Source organism: Myxine glutinosa, chromosome 5, assembly GCF_964187855.1.
Source record: "Myxine glutinosa chromosome 5, kmMyxGlut1.1, whole genome shotgun sequence".
NCBI lineage: Eukaryota > Metazoa > Chordata > Myxini > Myxiniformes > Myxinidae > Myxine > Myxine glutinosa.
Genome location: NC_136265.1, coordinates 38,245,948 through 38,262,023, shown reverse-complemented (window position 1 = coordinate 38,262,023; position 16,076 = coordinate 38,245,948). Strand labels below are relative to the sequence as shown.

The following is a 16,076-nucleotide window of genomic DNA, read 5'->3' as shown; positions in this document are numbered from 1 at the left end:
ATATCTTAAAGGGGCGGGGAGGGTAGGGGTGGGAGGGGAGGGGATGGGAGGGCAGGGGTGTGGGAGGGGAGGGGATGGATGGGAGGGCAGGGGTGTGGGAGGGGAGGGAGGAGGGGGAAGGGAGGGGGGGAGGGGAGGGGTAAAGGAGGGGGGAAGGGTGGGGAGAGGGGGTAGGGGGGAGGGTGAGAAGGGGACAGAAGGGGAGAGAACTTGAGTGGTTTAATGCAAAATAAAATGGCGAATCCACAGGAGAAAGCTCAGTGCGTCGAATGGTACATCGAGACGAGATCCGACATGCAAGTTTAGCATAATTTCCGTACAAGGTATGGAAGAAGTCCGCCATAGTGGACTAGTATCAGAGAGTGGTACAATAAGTTTAAGGAGATTGGAAGTTGCCAGAAACAGAAACGTACAGGTCGACCAAGTACAAGTGCAGCAGACATTGAACGAGTGCATGAATCATTTCAACAAAATCCCAGAAAATCAATCTGACGCTCATCCAGAGAAATGGGACTACCAACCACCACTGTACACAGGATTTTCCATAAAGGACTGAAGCTTTATACCTCTAAGGTGCAGATTCTGCAGGAACTCAAACCAAATGACGGGCCCAAACGCAAGGAGTTTGCCTTGTAAGTGCTCAGTCGCATTGAGGATGACAAAGATCACCTGAAAAAGGTCATGTTCACAGACAAAGTTTGCTTTCATGTAACAAGGAAGGTCAACCGGCACAAAGTGAGGATCTGGAGCTCTGAAAACCCCCCACGTGGTCATTGAACAAATACGCGACAGTCCAAAGGTCAATATGTGGTGTGGCTTTCTTCAAAGGCCATGACCACTTGGTGGGTCCATTTTTCTTTGTGGAGGATACAGAGACCTCAAAAATTTACAGGAACATGTTGGAAGGATTCTCCTTCCCATATATTGAAGACCTGCAACCCGATATCATTTTTCAGCAGGATGGCGCTCCCCTCTCATTGGGCCTTAGTTGGACCAATCGCCTGGCCCTCACGATCACCAGACATAACCCCCCTTGATTTTTTTTATGTGGGGGGTTTTTTTCAAAGATGTTGTTTACAACATCAAGGTGGAAAACCTGCAGGATCTTCGTTCTTGGATCACAGCTGCATGTGTACAGGTGGACGCAAACATGCTGATCTGAACATGGCAATAACTTGTGGACCGCCTTGATGTCCTGTAGTGCGACAAACGGAGTACACATTGAAGAGTATTGATGGTGTGCACAAAAATTTGAGTTTCTGTTCCATATAAACCAAAAGGGTATCGTCGTATCATTTGTGGTTCTAAATATATTACCAACCAAAGTTGGCCGGCTCTTTTTGGAACACCCTGTATGAACGAGGAAGCTGAAACATAATCTGTCCGTCCCTCTACTGTTTAATCTACCCAAGCACTGGTACTTGCTGCTGAAGCAGTCTTTTGGAAAATATTTTACAAAGAGATTTGACATTGTCTTCCAAGCGGTAGATATGGCAGACTGTTAGAATTTGGCCAGAATGCCTGCGATATCTTAGCTACTCCTCGAGAAAGATAACGTGGCATATGTAACATTCACCCACTAATGCTGGCAGACAGGACACCCAGAATAATGTTCTTCCCAGGGATGGCACACTTTGTTTTACATACAAAGCGTAGTTGCCTGTGAAACACCAATCTCAACAGTTTAGAGCTGAGTCGAGATTCAACCCAGACTAGGCAGCTCAGGGGTTAATGCATATACCTGTAAAGTTATCCTGATAGCATTGAAAATACAATAGAAATGTTAATGGATTCCACATTAGCAGTGGCAAGAACTCTTAGGCTGATCATAAAGGTTATTGTGGCAAGAACTCATCGGCTGATCATATAGGTTATTGCAGAAAGAACTCATAGGCTGATCATATTGGTTATTGTGGCAAGAACTCCTCGGCTGATCATATAGGTTATTGCAGAAAGAACTCATAGGCTGATCATATTGGTTATTGTGGCAAGAACTCCTCGGCTGATCATAAAGGTTATTGTGGCAAGAACTCATCGGCTGATCATATAGGTTATTGCAGAAAGAACTCATAGGCTGATCATATTGGTTATTGTGGCAAGAACTCCTCGGCTGATCATATAGGTTATTGCAGAAAGAACTCATAGGCTGATCATATTGGTTATTGTGGCAAGAACTCCTCGGCTGATCATAAAGGTTATTGTGGCAAGAACTCATCGGCTGATCATATAGGTTATTGTGGCAAGAACTCATCGGCTGATCATATAGGTTATTGCAGAAAGAACTCATAGGCTGATCATATTGGTTATTGTGGCAAGAACTCCTCGGCTGATCATAAAGGTTATTGTGGCAAGAACTCATCGGCTGATCATATAGGTTATTGCAGAAAGAACTCATAGGCTGATCATATTGGTTATTGTGGCAAGAACTCCTCGGCTAATCATATAGGTTATTGCCGCAATAACTCCTAGATTGCCATATCACTTATTGCGGCAAGAAGTCCAAGGCTGATATCATATAGGTTATTGTGGCAAGAACTCCTAGGCTGATCATATAGCCTATTGCAGCAAGAACTCCAAGGCTGATCATATAGCGTATTGCAGCAAGAACTCCAAGGCTGATCATATATCCTATTGCAGCAAGAATTCCTAGGTTGGTGTTGTTTTTTGTGTTTCCCCAGTCAGCTCTGGTTGAACAGATCAGCGGCACGGAGTTAGCCAATCAATCTCACAAGAGCGACCCAGAGATCCCTCAAATCCAACATGTGCTCTTGCCTACGTGAAGCCAGGACAGCACAGTCTTCCATGATGTTTTATTGTGTGTGGAGCGGCCTGGCAGTGGTTGCAGGTGTGATCAGTGGTGTCGTCGATTCTATATTTGTAGTGTAAAAGTTGTGGGCAGTGTTCACACCGAAGGTGTGAAAGGTGAGCACGATCAGACCTATGGGAGTATTTTCTCTGTGAGAACTCCTAGGGTAACCACATGGGTTATTAATTTTTGGCAAATAAGAAGAGAAAGTTTCCTTTCAACCCCAGAGGGTCAACAGCGACAAGGTTAATCGTCTGAGAGTAGCTCATCTGAAGTAGCTTAAAATCCGAATTCTTAATACTGCTGTCTTCAGCAAGATTTGCACCGGGACTTCTGGAATGGCTGTCACCAGTGTTCCGGCACAACTGGAAAGTCGAATGCCTCACACTGGAAAGGGCGATTTCCCCCTGACCGAGCTGCCTTTGGAAATGGTCGGAATGCATACGAGTTGGAACATTTCATCAAATCTTCACCACACACAGACACACACAGTCTGGACAAAATCACAGACTGGGCAAACAAGTGGAACATGTCTTTCAATCCTGACAAATCTCACACTCTTACGATGTCTCTCCGAAAAGACCGACTGGACAACCCTCCCATCTACTTTCTGAATAATCCTCTCCAAGAAGTTCTGTCACTCAAGCTTTTGGGTCTCACTATCTGCCATGATCTTTCCTGGGAAAACCACATTTCAAATCTGGCCTCCAAAGCCAGTCGCCGACTGGGCATCCTCCGTCGTGCGAAGTCCTTCCTTGGCACACCTGAGCTCCTCACCACATACAAGGCTTTCATCCACAGCTCAATGGAATACTGCTCTCCCCTCTGGGCTGGTGCTCCTGCCTCACACCTAGCTCGCCTTCACGCTGTTGAAACTAGGCATTCAGAATCATTGGAATCTCCCGCGATGAAGCTACGTCCGAGGGCCTTTCACTTACTCACCGCAGGCAGGTTGGTGGTCTTTCCGTCTTCTACCGACTCCTCTCTGGCCTTGCCCCCCCCAGCTCTCTCTGGGCTCTGTCCCGCAAATATTCCTACAGGTCGCACAAGATCTGCCTGCAACCCTCTGATGGTTAAACTGCCGAAATCAAGACTCTCTGCTCACCTTCACTCTTTCATTCCTCTTTTCTCCCGCCTCTGGAACAAACTCCCTCACTCTCTTCAATCCCACTCCACCCTCCAGGTCTTTAAAACAGCTGTTCACCACCATCTCTTATCTTCCCCCACCCAAAACCTTGATCTTTTCTACCCCCGCTAATTTCACCCCAATTCCACTTTTTTGAAATACCAACTTCTGTCCTGGAAGTCCTTGGTGTCCTTGTGTTTTATACTTCTCCCTCCCCCCCCCCCCCTTCCCACGCCTCCTCCCCCCAAGCCCTCTCCCTTCCACACATCTCCCTGCTCTCAAATGTTGTGTTTGTGTGCTTCCCCTTCTCTCCCCATCTTGTTTTCTGCTCCCTCTTTTTATATATTTTGTTTGTCTGGTTGATTTGTTTGTGAAGTAAATGTTAGCTCTTTCACAAGCCTCGATTCAGTATACAAAAAAACAAAACAAAAAAAAACACACTGTACTTTGAAATCCAGGGCACTTCGTTGGTGATAAGGGGAGCAATTACATCGTTCAGGTGGGGAAACCATCAGCGACAAAGGGAAACTGCTTATTATCGACGCCCTCTGTGTCTGAGCTGCAGCTGTTTCATATTTATCCTTTAATCTTTCTCCTCATACTATTTACACTCAATAGCTAGTACCGCAGAAACAAAAACGACAAGAAATGTAAAAAGTTCAGTTCTTTCCAGAAAAAATTGTCTGCGATCATGTGCACCAGGTAAGTGCAGGGGATAACACGAGAGGGCAGGGTTTTACGGAGGTCTACATCATGACATCACAAATGCACCACCTGCTTGAAGCTGTGGATGGAAAACTGAAGAGCCTCATGATGGTGGTTCCACAAATGGGCGAAGAGAAGAACAAAACAATGGATGTGTGCGTTAAGCTTGGATTCTGGGAGTCTAACCACGAGGGAGTTGCTGGAAGAACGCGTCCATCCTGAAGGAGCTGGCGGGGATCGGAGGGCTGAGAGCGAGAGAGGAGAGGGAGCAAGATTTGTAGACAGACCTTCTCCTTTGGCATTGAGAGCTTTTGATCATACAGCTTCAAGGAGAGACGGATGCGAATCTGGGCCATCAGCTCCTGGGGACAGTTCTTCAACTATGGCCAAAGGCCTTATCTACTGTGAAAGGTTTTGATGTTTCAAGGAATAGTTTGGAATGATGGAATAGTTTCTGTCAGATGGATGGGTGTGAAACTGTCTGACACAATGTGGAGTCAATTGCAAAAAGGAAGAGTGGTTTTATGGAGATATGGAACAAGACTGTGCAGAATACACTACTACCTTGGGGACGCTCCAGCCTCCACTGGAAGAGAAGAGGAGAAGGTTCCATTGATGTCACTGTGATGAATGCACGAGCGGAGGAAATCACAAAGCCAGGAATGAAGACGGTCTTGTATACGGCACCAAAATAACTTGGAAACAGGTCAGGATGCCAGACATGGGTATAACTCAGGAGGATTAACCCTCGTTGTGATCCCCTTGGGTGTGTATGCCACTCCTACGGCCGATTAGCAGAAATTTCCACACGCTGTGATCATGCGGCAATCTCTTAGGATTTGTTCTTTGGCACCGAAACATGTTCAACAAGTTGTGAACACACCAACTGCTTCTATAATCCGGGACTCCACCACCAGGAGAGCTTAGTTGGGCCGATGTGTGTCTTGGCTCGGTTCAAGCCCTGCAACGTCTCATTTAACCACGCCATTCCTCGGAAGGGGGTGTATTCAAAGCCATCCCTTCTAACTTTAAGTTGTGGACACTAAAAAGTCCCACAACATCTTACATGAAGAGCTTGTCTGCCGGTACTGGTAGAAAATCCCATGCTTTAGGTTTAGCTCTACTTTTTACCAAAAATGAGGACGTGGGACCGATGGTATGTGCAGATGAGACAGCCATGGTGAGCCGAGTAATTGCTTCCTTCTGTGATGTTTGCATTGCATTCCCTGTGCAAATACTTTCACGAGTTCTCCCATCTGGCTGATATTAATACAGACACCGGGGCATCCAAGAAGAGAAATCCAATAGTGCACAATAATTTACAGGAAAAGTGGCAAGCTTGTGAGACTACCTGAGGTAAAGGATATCAGACACCTGACATTGGCAAATCGGTTATTGTGGTTTTCCACATTTACAACTCACTTGAAGTCTATTTGCAGCCCCCAAACAAACCTGCAGTTTCTCAATTAATTTGGAGGTTTTATTTGACTCCACAAAATGACGATTTCCTATATTATATTTTCACCGACAAATCAGGTGCACGCTCTGATATATACAATATACATATATAGTATATCCTACATATTGTTGCGGAGATGAGGACTGTATATTTTTTGATTGTGTGCTGTACTATTATTATTATTGTTTATTCTGCGCCCCCCTACCTCCGGAGCTGTGTAAAGGTGAAAGGGCATCCCATAATTAGTCCACAAGCATACACATCAGCCAAATAATAGAATACCCCTGTTGATAGTTATCTCTTATTCTGTGTTTTAGGGTAAGGCTGTGTCTCCCATTAATTGAAGTACTCCATTGCACCAGTGAAAGAGAATAGATCCCCTTTCCTTCCCATCCCCAAAATCTCCCTTTCCTTCCCATCCCCAAAATCTCCCTTTCCTTCCCATCCCCAAAATCCCCATTCCCTTTTACATCCCCTCTCGTGATTGCCAACCCTCGATTGTCAATTACATCCCCTCTCGTCATTGCTGAGCCCTCGATTCTCAATCACCTCCCCTCCAATAACCGCCATTGACCACGAGGCAGGGTCGGAGAAGAAAGGCGTGTCTCCACCTCGTCATAGAGGGGAGGAGGGGCGTACCCGCCCGTCGTCATCGAGGGGGGAGCCCGAGGGTCGCGCAACCAACCAGGGCCGAGGTGAGCACCCCGATGGGCGTGTCCAAAACGCCGGCGGCGTAATCGCTGGAGGCGCTATAAAAGGCGCGAACGGAAGTGAGTAGTGAGTTGGTCTGAGTTGGTTGAGAGTCGGTCGTCAAGTGGAGAGTGGTGAAGAGTCAGTCAGTAGAGGTGGTGGTCAAGTGATTGCGTTGGTTGCGGTGAGGAGTCGGTGGTAAAGAGTGAGGGACCAAGAAAGAGTTGAGGGTTTGGACCAACGAGTCAGACAAGTCCTGGGAACTCAGCGGACGGAGGCCGCAGCAGCAAGAACACCCAACAGCCAAAGGGGGCCTGAACGGCGGTTTGGAGCAGGACCGTAAAGGAACGGCGGCTGCTAAACGCGCCGGTTGAGCTGCAGGACCCCCTTGGACCTTTCCTCTCCCTCCAGCCATCCACCTCCTGCCTTTCCATCCTTCTTGTATACGTGAGTTTGTTTTGTTTGTTCTGTCCCTGGGTATTTAATTAAGTCTGTAGGTAAGCTAAAATTTGCACTGTGTCACCTGCGTCTTATGTGTTGTAAATAAACTTGATTGCTCCTTTTTGCTTGTGTGAATAATAAATCAAATTACTCTTCTGTCCGTCTATTCGTTTTATTCCTTTTCCTCTTGCATTTCGTCGTTTCAGTCTTTTCCCAGATTGGGCAGCTGTGGTGCGATACGGCCAAAGTTCTGGGTGAATCGGGTGAGTCAGGGATCCTGTAACGGTCGCGGCAATACCACCGCTCGGTAAATAACATCTTAATCCGCGATCAGTAACAATATTATAGGTCAATTGGGCTAAGGAAGCTCACTGGGACGTGGGTGAGACGTTGCCTGAAACCGGATCTGCTCTTGCCTTTTTATTACTGGATTCGCAATGCATCTTTTACCTTTTACAATGTATAATTCCAACTGCCCCAATCATATATATATATATATATATATATACATACATACTAGCTTGGCTCGGCTCGCTGCGCTTGCCTCACCAAGCGTCGTTACTGAGGAACGGGCTTATTTTAGCTGAGGATAATGACTGTACCTGAGTTGCTGTGTTGTCATGATTTACACCAATCATAATACAAACAATTATTTTGCACAAATTTATTTGTAGTGTTTGTGATATTACATTTTTATAGGCAATTTGGGTTGAAAAAATATAAATGATTAAAAAAAAAACCCACCAGCACATACATACATGCAGGAGGGGTAGGTGCAGACTGGAATTTGGGACAATTACACCTCACCACCACGTAATTCAAAACACCTCACCCCCCATGTAATTTAAAATACCTCACCCCCAAGCAATAAAAAACACCTCATCCCCACGCAATAAAAAACACCTCACCACCACACAATAAAAAACACCTCACCACCACGCAATAAAAAACACCTCACCACCACGCAATAAAAAACACCTCTGCACCACAAAATAAAAAACACCTCACCACCACGCAATAAAAAACACCTCACCACCACCCAATAAAAAACACCTCACCACCACGAAATAAAAAACACCTCACCACCACGCAATAAAAAATACCTCACCACCACGCAATAAAAAACACCTCACCACCACGCAATAAAAAACACCTCACCACCACGAAATAAAAAACACCTCACCACCACGCAATAAAAAACACCTCTGCACCACGAAATAAAAAACACCTCACCACCACGCAATAAAAAACACCTCACCACCACCCAATAAAAAACACCTCACCACCACGAAATAAAAAACACCTCACCACCACGCAATAAAAAAATACCTCACCACCACGAAATAAAAAACACCTCACCACCACGAAATGAAAAAACACCTCACCACCACGAAATAAAAAACACCTCACCACCACCCAATAAAAAACACCTCACCACCACGAAATAAAAAACACCTCACCACCACGCAATAAAAAACCTCACCACCACGCAATAAAAAACCTCACCACCACGAAATAAAAAACACCTCACCACCACCCAATAAAAAACACCTCACCACCACGCAATAAAAAACACCTCACCACCACGCAATAAAAAACACCTCACCACCACGCAATAAAAAACACCTCACCACCACGAAATAAAAAACACCTCACCACCACGCAATAAAAAACACCTCACCACCACGTAATTCAAAACACCTCAGCAACAACGTATTTAAAACACTTCACAACCACGGAAACAAAAGTTTGAGGGAGTAGGTCGGTGACAACACACACTGCCCAGATATGTAGATATGTAGATAGATGACTGGACCTGAGTTGCTGATTTGTCATGGCTTACACCAATCATAATACAAACAATTATTTTGCACAATGTATCTGTAATATACGTGATATTACATTTCATAAACAAGTGAAGTTGAAGATTTAAGATAAAAAAAAAATTCAAATAATTTTTCCAAAAAAATAATATAAAAAGGTTTCTAAATTTTTCAAAAAAAGACCCTGAGGACATACCCACGGGAGAGATAGGTGCATACCAGAAGTTTTGCATGATTTCACAAAAGTTTGAGGGAGTAGTTCAGTGACAAGACAAGACTGACACTGCACAGATATATATAGATATAAATATAAATACATAGACCCAATCACTTCTTTCACCTGTAATTGAAGGGAATAACCAATCAGCTCTCACCTAATCAATTACCCCCAGGTGGCAAGGATTTCTATAAGTTAACCCCCATGCACTTCCAGCAAAAGAAAGCTGCATAAAGCAATTAAGTAAACCTACACAAGGGAAGCCCTTTGCTGTGTCAAACCCTACACCTGCGCAAGTGGCGACTGCTCGCCCAGCTTGATTGACTGCCCACCTGGTAGTTCGTCAGTGTGGTATCTGTCCTTGCTTCATTCGGATATCTTTCAATGTTGTGGAGAAAAAAAATTGAAGGCATTACTTTTCAGCACACCTTCGTATATATCAGCTGATAGCATGAGCTGCATGGCCGAGACGTAAACTCTAGGTCGTCTAGCCTGGGTTCAAATCCAGACAGAGCTATAAACGGTCATCCCAGTGTTTCGTCGGCAGGGAATTTCATCAATGTGTGTGCCATCCCTTGGATGGACATTAAACTGGGTGTCCCATCTGCTGACATTAGTTGGTGGATGTTAAAGTTCCCAAGGCATCCTTCGCGAATAGTAGGTGAGCTATCACTGGCACCATTACTAAATTCTAAATTCCTGCCCTGACTACTGCTGAGAGGAATGGCAAACTACCCAATATGACCCCAGCCCTAGAAACTGCTTCCACAGAACGAACACTCCATATCACAGATTACGGCACACCAGATACCCGCACGTGATTATATACAGTCACGTGAAAAAGTAAGTACACCCCATGTAAAGTTTTGACTTTTTCAACATATTTCAACATACAGCTATTTGATCTTCATTTCAACAATATTGAGAGATAAAGGTGATATAATATAACAAATATCATGAAACATTTACATTTTGTAGTCCATTGTATAATTTAAATAAACATAAATGCAAATTTCGCATGTGGAAAAAGTAAGTACACCCTTGGCTCTAATAGGTGGTATTGCCCCCTTTGGCAGAAACAACCTCAAGTAGGCGTTTCTTATAACTGTCGACCAGTCTCTGACATCGACTGGGAGAAATTTTTGCCCACTCCTCCATGCAGAATTCTTTCAGTTGTGCGATGTTTGAGGGGTTTCTTGCATGCACAGCTCGTTTCAAATCCCCCCACAACATCTCGATGGGATTTAGATCCGGGCTTTGACTTGGCCATTCCAGAACCCTCCATTTCTTTCTTTTCAGCCATTCCTTGGTGGATTTACTGGTATGTTTAGGGTCATTGTCATGTTGCAAGGTCCACCTTCAGTTGAGCTTCAACTTTCCGACAGATGGCCTCACATAATCCTCAAGCACCCTCTGGTACAATGAAGAATTCATTGTGGATTAAATGATTGTGAGCTGCCCAGGCCCTGATGCAGCAAAGCTGCCCCAAACCATAATATTTCCACCACCATGCTTTACAGTTGGTATCAGGTTCTTGTGGTCAAATGCTGTCTTTGGTTTTCGCCAAACATGTCTTCTGGTACTGTGGCCAAATAGCCCTACCTTTGACTCATTTGTCCAGAGCACATTGTTCCAGAAGTGCTGGTCTTTGCCTAGGTGTTCATTGGCAAACTTTAGTCTTGCCCTGATGTTCTTTCTGGACAGCAAAGGTTTCCTCCTGGCACACCTCCCATGTAGATCAAATTTGTGCAGCCTCTTTCTAATGGTAGACTCGTGCACTTTGACATCAACAGTGGCAAGAGCTACCTGTAGGTCCCGTGATGACATTCTGGGGTTCTTAGGGACCTCTTTCAGCATCTTGCGGTCTGCTCTCGGGCTGAACTTGCTGGGGCGGCCTGGCCTGAACAAGTTGGCAGTTGTTTGGAATCTTCTCCACTTGTAGATGATCTTCCGGACAGTCGAATGATTGATTTCAAATTGTTTGGAGATCTTTTAAAATCCCTTCCCAGACTCGTAGGCATCTATAACCTTCTTTCTGAAGGCCTCAGAGAGCTCTTTTGATCTAGGCATGGTGACGCTGCACACTTCAACAACAAAGAGAAAACCAAACTCAATGACTGAGGTTTAAATAACACAGGTTCCTCCAAGATCCTCTATAATGATGTTCTAATCATTTGCACCTGAGCTGGTGCACCTGATTCTAATTTTAGGTATTTGAAGTAGTGATAAATGTAGGGGTGTACTTACTTTTTCCACATGCAAAATTTGCATTTATGTTTATTTAAATTATACAATGGACTACAAAATGTAAATGTCTCATGATATTTGTGATATTATATCACCTTTGTCTATCAATATTGTTGAAATGAAGATCAAATAGCTGTATGTTGAAATATGTTGAAAAAGTCAAAACTTTACATTAGCGGGGTGGCTTGGGGTCAATTTTCAAGATTACCGTTACCGGGCGGACAAAAGCGCCATTTTTGGTGTGAGGCTTCCTTAGGGTATATCAGTTGATTTTAGCCGAGGAGCCCTCTCGAAATATGTACGTAACCATGGTAACACAAACAAATCCAAGATGGCTGCCGTTCATGATATAAAATACCAATTTTCTTGGGTTGTAGTTGTTAGAGGAAAGCCAAATTGTATCAAAATATTACTTAAATATCAGAACCATGTCCTCAACATGTTCGGTCACCCTCCTGAAATATTAAAGTAAAACATAAAAATCCAAAATGGCCGCCATTTATGCTGAAATAGCAATTTCCTTGGTTTTTAGCGGTCATACGATGGCTAAATTGTACCAAAGTATGATTATATTATACCAGAATATTTTTATTGAAGCCCTATTTTTAAAAAAGATACACAAATAACCTACCACATATGGACAACATGGTTGTTTATTTCCCGTAGGTCTAAAGATCAAAGAAATCAAACTACATAATATTGACTGCAACATCCAAACTAATTGAATTTAAAAGTGATCTAAACTATTTTTTCTCAAGATAGTGCGTTCTTGAGACAAGGGTTTGAACATGGAAATAATGTGAATGTTTTAATTATGCTTTTATCCTAACCTTAATGTGACCCTTGTGGGTATCCGTAGTTATATACCTAATTTAGAGGGCGACATTGTGACTACAGGCTGTCTTTACTATACTGCTAAGCACATGTATTGGTGGAAAGTTTTCTGGCCTCCTTTGTTAACAATCTACATATTTTATGGTAAGTAAGCAACTTTTCAAGTTATTATCTTTAATTACAGAACTTCAGTGATCAAGTCAGGTTTTTTTAGCTAAACAGAAGTATGTGTTTATGTACATTTGGTAACAATCAGCATAATTAGACAAGCTTAAACACTCCTATAAATAATGGCCTATGCAAAATAATCAACACAATGTGCACTATATCAGGAATTTAGAAAATTCTGGCTAATTAGATATTTTTATACTGCATTATATAGCACTTATTAACTTTACCCATGATAATGATTAATACGTATAAATCAAATATAATAAAAAGCAACTGTTAAACAATGCTGTTGCCCAGGCCATTTTTAAAACTACGGAAGACATTATAGGACATCATTAGTGAAAACAAAAAATCAGATGTCCTATCTTGACTTGAAAATAAATGTGATTGATTATGTGTTTTTTTTCTCTTTGTTATCACAATAAATTTTCCATATGGAAAGTATTATAGGACATCCATTGTGAATGCTAAATTAAAGCTGGATTAATATTACTTGTGAGTAAAATTTATATTTTTGCCAAACTCAACTTAAGTTATTTATATTGATATTATTTTAATGTGAATAATATATACTTTTTTCTCAATTTCAGAGCACCGATTGAAAGCCAAGGAAACTGCTGGTACGGATTGGATTCAGACATCGTGCCAAGAGAGACGAGCCCGTATACAAGATGGATCTAGATTGGAATTGTTGTATCATTTGTCAGCAACACACATCTGAACCTTTGAAATGCCCTTTGCAGGATCCTATAGCAAGTCGTGACATGACAGATGCTTATACATCATTTTTGACAAATGTAGAACAGTTCAGAGACATTGATGCACTTCCAACTAACATCTACTTTGGCAGTGATGTTACTGCTGCAGATTTTGTAACCCACCATGCATCTTGGCATAAATCTTGCCATTTGAAATATAACAATTCCAAGTTGACAAGGACGCAAGCAAAGAAAAGGGGTGTCCCCAACACTGTCGAGTCTCAAAGGAGATCAAGTAAGCGCCAAACGATAAACACAGCAAAGTGCATCTTCTGTGACAAAGGACATGAGGACGGTGAGCTCTCTCAAGTTTTAACATATGATGCTGATACCAATATACGATGTATGATCACAGAGCTACATGACACACAGCTTCTTGCTCGAATTGTTGGAGGAGATTTGATTGCGATGGAAGCAAAGTATCATTTAAAATGCCTGACCCATCTGCGAAATCGTTACCGCAGTCTCGTCAGAAAGTTGAGTCGGGAATCACCAAATGTAAATGAAAAAGTGAATGAGTCTAGAGTGTTTGTAGAGCTGACAAGCTACATTGAGATAGCTGTAGACTCTGGGACTTTCCTCTTTAAGCTTTCAGAGATTCATTCACTCTATGTGAATCGTCTTCAGTACATGGGTATCCACAAAGAAGTCAACAAGACTAGGCTGAAGCGTCAACTGCTGGAACACTTCCCAGAGGCACAGGAACAGAACGATGGTAGAAACACGGTTATTGTTTTCAAAGAAGGAATGCGAAATATGTTGAAGGAAGCTTTGAAAAAACGGGATTTCTCAGAAGACGCTGAGATTCTAGCAAAAGCTGCAACGATAATCCGCAAAGACATTTTCAACCATCAATGCTTCAAATTCACTGGCTGTTTCCCAACACAATGTCAAGAAAATTCAATGCCCCCAAGCCTCAAATCACCCCCAAGCATCAAGCCTCAAATCACCTCAAATTAAGTCTTAATCTAAACCTCTCATTGGTTTATAGTGGATACTGATTGTAATGGTAGGCGTGACATCCAATAAGCGACACGCCCAATTCTTGGGCTCGATATTTTGCACTCCTAATGATAATGTTGTATTTCCAGGGTACAATGTTTACAGCTTATCATTCGCAATAATTGATGACCTGGAGTTATAAGCAAAGTATTCAAGCCAAAAGCTTTCCCCCCCCCTAACATTGAGGGCGCCCTTCACATGAAATCACTGAATGTCCCTTTAAATTTACTGGTGATATTGTAATATCAAAATACACATTCAGTGTCCTAAAAATTTATATTTTGATACCAATTTTTGCTATCCATGACTTATATAACCCGGGAAATGTGTTTTTAAAAACTGGATGGCGGCCATTTTGGATTTTTTGGTTTTACACGAATACGCGTAAAAATTCGCGAGGGCTCCTCGGCTAATATTGATTAATAGGTCATTAGGAGTGTTCATGCCAAATTTGGTGATTTTGTCCACCGTGTAACGGTAATTTTGCTAAGCCACCCTACTACATGGGGTGTACTTACTTTTTCACGTGACTGTGTATATATAGATATATACATATATAATATATATATATATATATATACATATATATATATATATATATACATATATATATATATATACATATATATATATATACATATATATACATATATATATATATATATATATATATATATATATATATATATATATATATATATTGTTGAGGTTTTGAGATTGTACATATAACATCATTAAAGATTAAAGGTTTGCCCCCCATAGTTAGTCCACAAGCAACACGTAGGCCCATTAGAATTAGTTATGTCATAGTATGTGTAAGAGTAGGCCATTCCCTAGTAACATCTGCGTTGTGTAAAGAAATGAGCTTAGATCCTTTTCATCTTGCGGCCACCCTTCAATTACATCATGGGCAAACTCGATCCCGCGCCCCATTTGGCATCCCTCAAGTTTGTTACGCTTTGGCGGCCAGCAGCGTTCGCTGCCCTTGGTTTCGCTTGAAACTAGTCGGGTAACCACGAGGTAGGCCTGAAAAGAGGGAGGAGCGTGAGGGTCGGGGTGTGGCCGCGACAAGCAGCACGTCAGAGGCGGTGGCGGTAAGAGCAACAGCCAACCAGGGCTCGGAGGGAATGGCTTGATAGGGCATGGTAAAGAGCATCTAGTAAGTTCCAGAGGGTTCGCTGGGCAAGACTATATAAGCCAGTGCACAAAGCCCTTAAAAAGGACTGGCTGGAACAGGACTCGTGCGAGAGGACTGTCCTTATGAGGACTGATGCAGGAGGACTCGTTGGCTAAGAGGACTTGATGAGGACTGGCCAGAAGGACTTATGAGAAGGACTCGCATGCATACGGAGATGAGAAGGGATGCGCAGTTCTGAGCTGAGTTGTGAGAAGGGAGAGGCGCTTACAGAGAACTGTGTTGGAGAGAACTGATCTGGAGCACTCACTCGTGTTGGAGCACTGAGAGGACCGGCGTGCACATGACAGTTTCGAGGCCATTGATTGAGAAGCGCATTGTTCGCATTTATTGAACTATTATTCGCTGATTACGTACGCGGCTGAGCCGCAAGTGTAACCACCAAAGCCAGCCCTACCGTTCGCCCTGTAATAATCCCGTGCGCGCCAAACGACACGTGGAGAGCTCCTGCCGTCTGTTCATCTACTTCACGGTGCGAGTTGGGGACCGGAGAGCGAGCTGCCTGGACACCATCCCTGGACCATCGACCTGTTCGTCTGCAACCCAGTGTGAGTGTGTCTGAGTGTGACGGGCCCATTTGTCTTGGGATAGGTTAAGACTGT

The 16,076-nt window shown here is 43.2% G+C and overlaps 2 protein-coding genes across 5 annotated transcripts in view; one reads left to right on the top strand and one right to left on the bottom strand.

Moving 5' to 3' along the window:
* LOC144892253 (uncharacterized) overlaps window positions 1–16,076 on the top strand; it is a 350,787-nt gene that overhangs the window by 261,089 nt on the left and 73,622 nt on the right. The gene's annotated exons all lie outside the window — the stretch shown is intronic.
* ADA (adenosine deaminase) overlaps window positions 1–16,076 on the bottom strand; it is a 119,017-nt gene that overhangs the window by 54,337 nt on the left and 48,604 nt on the right. The window contains exons 1-2 of one of the 4 annotated variants that reach the window (XM_078777903.1): window positions 5,202–5,310; window positions 4,707–4,882 (exon numbers count right to left, since the gene is read on the bottom strand). The exons of 2 other annotated variants lie outside the window; for them this stretch is intronic. In XM_078777903.1, the coding sequence (XP_078634029.1) occupies window positions 4,707–4,744 (38 nt within the window). In that variant the 5' untranslated portion in view covers window positions 4,745–4,882; window positions 5,202–5,310. Of the gene's footprint in view, window positions 1–4,706; window positions 4,883–5,201; window positions 5,311–16,076 lie in introns of those variants that run through there. One more of the 4 variants, XM_078777902.1, reaches the window with a different exon arrangement.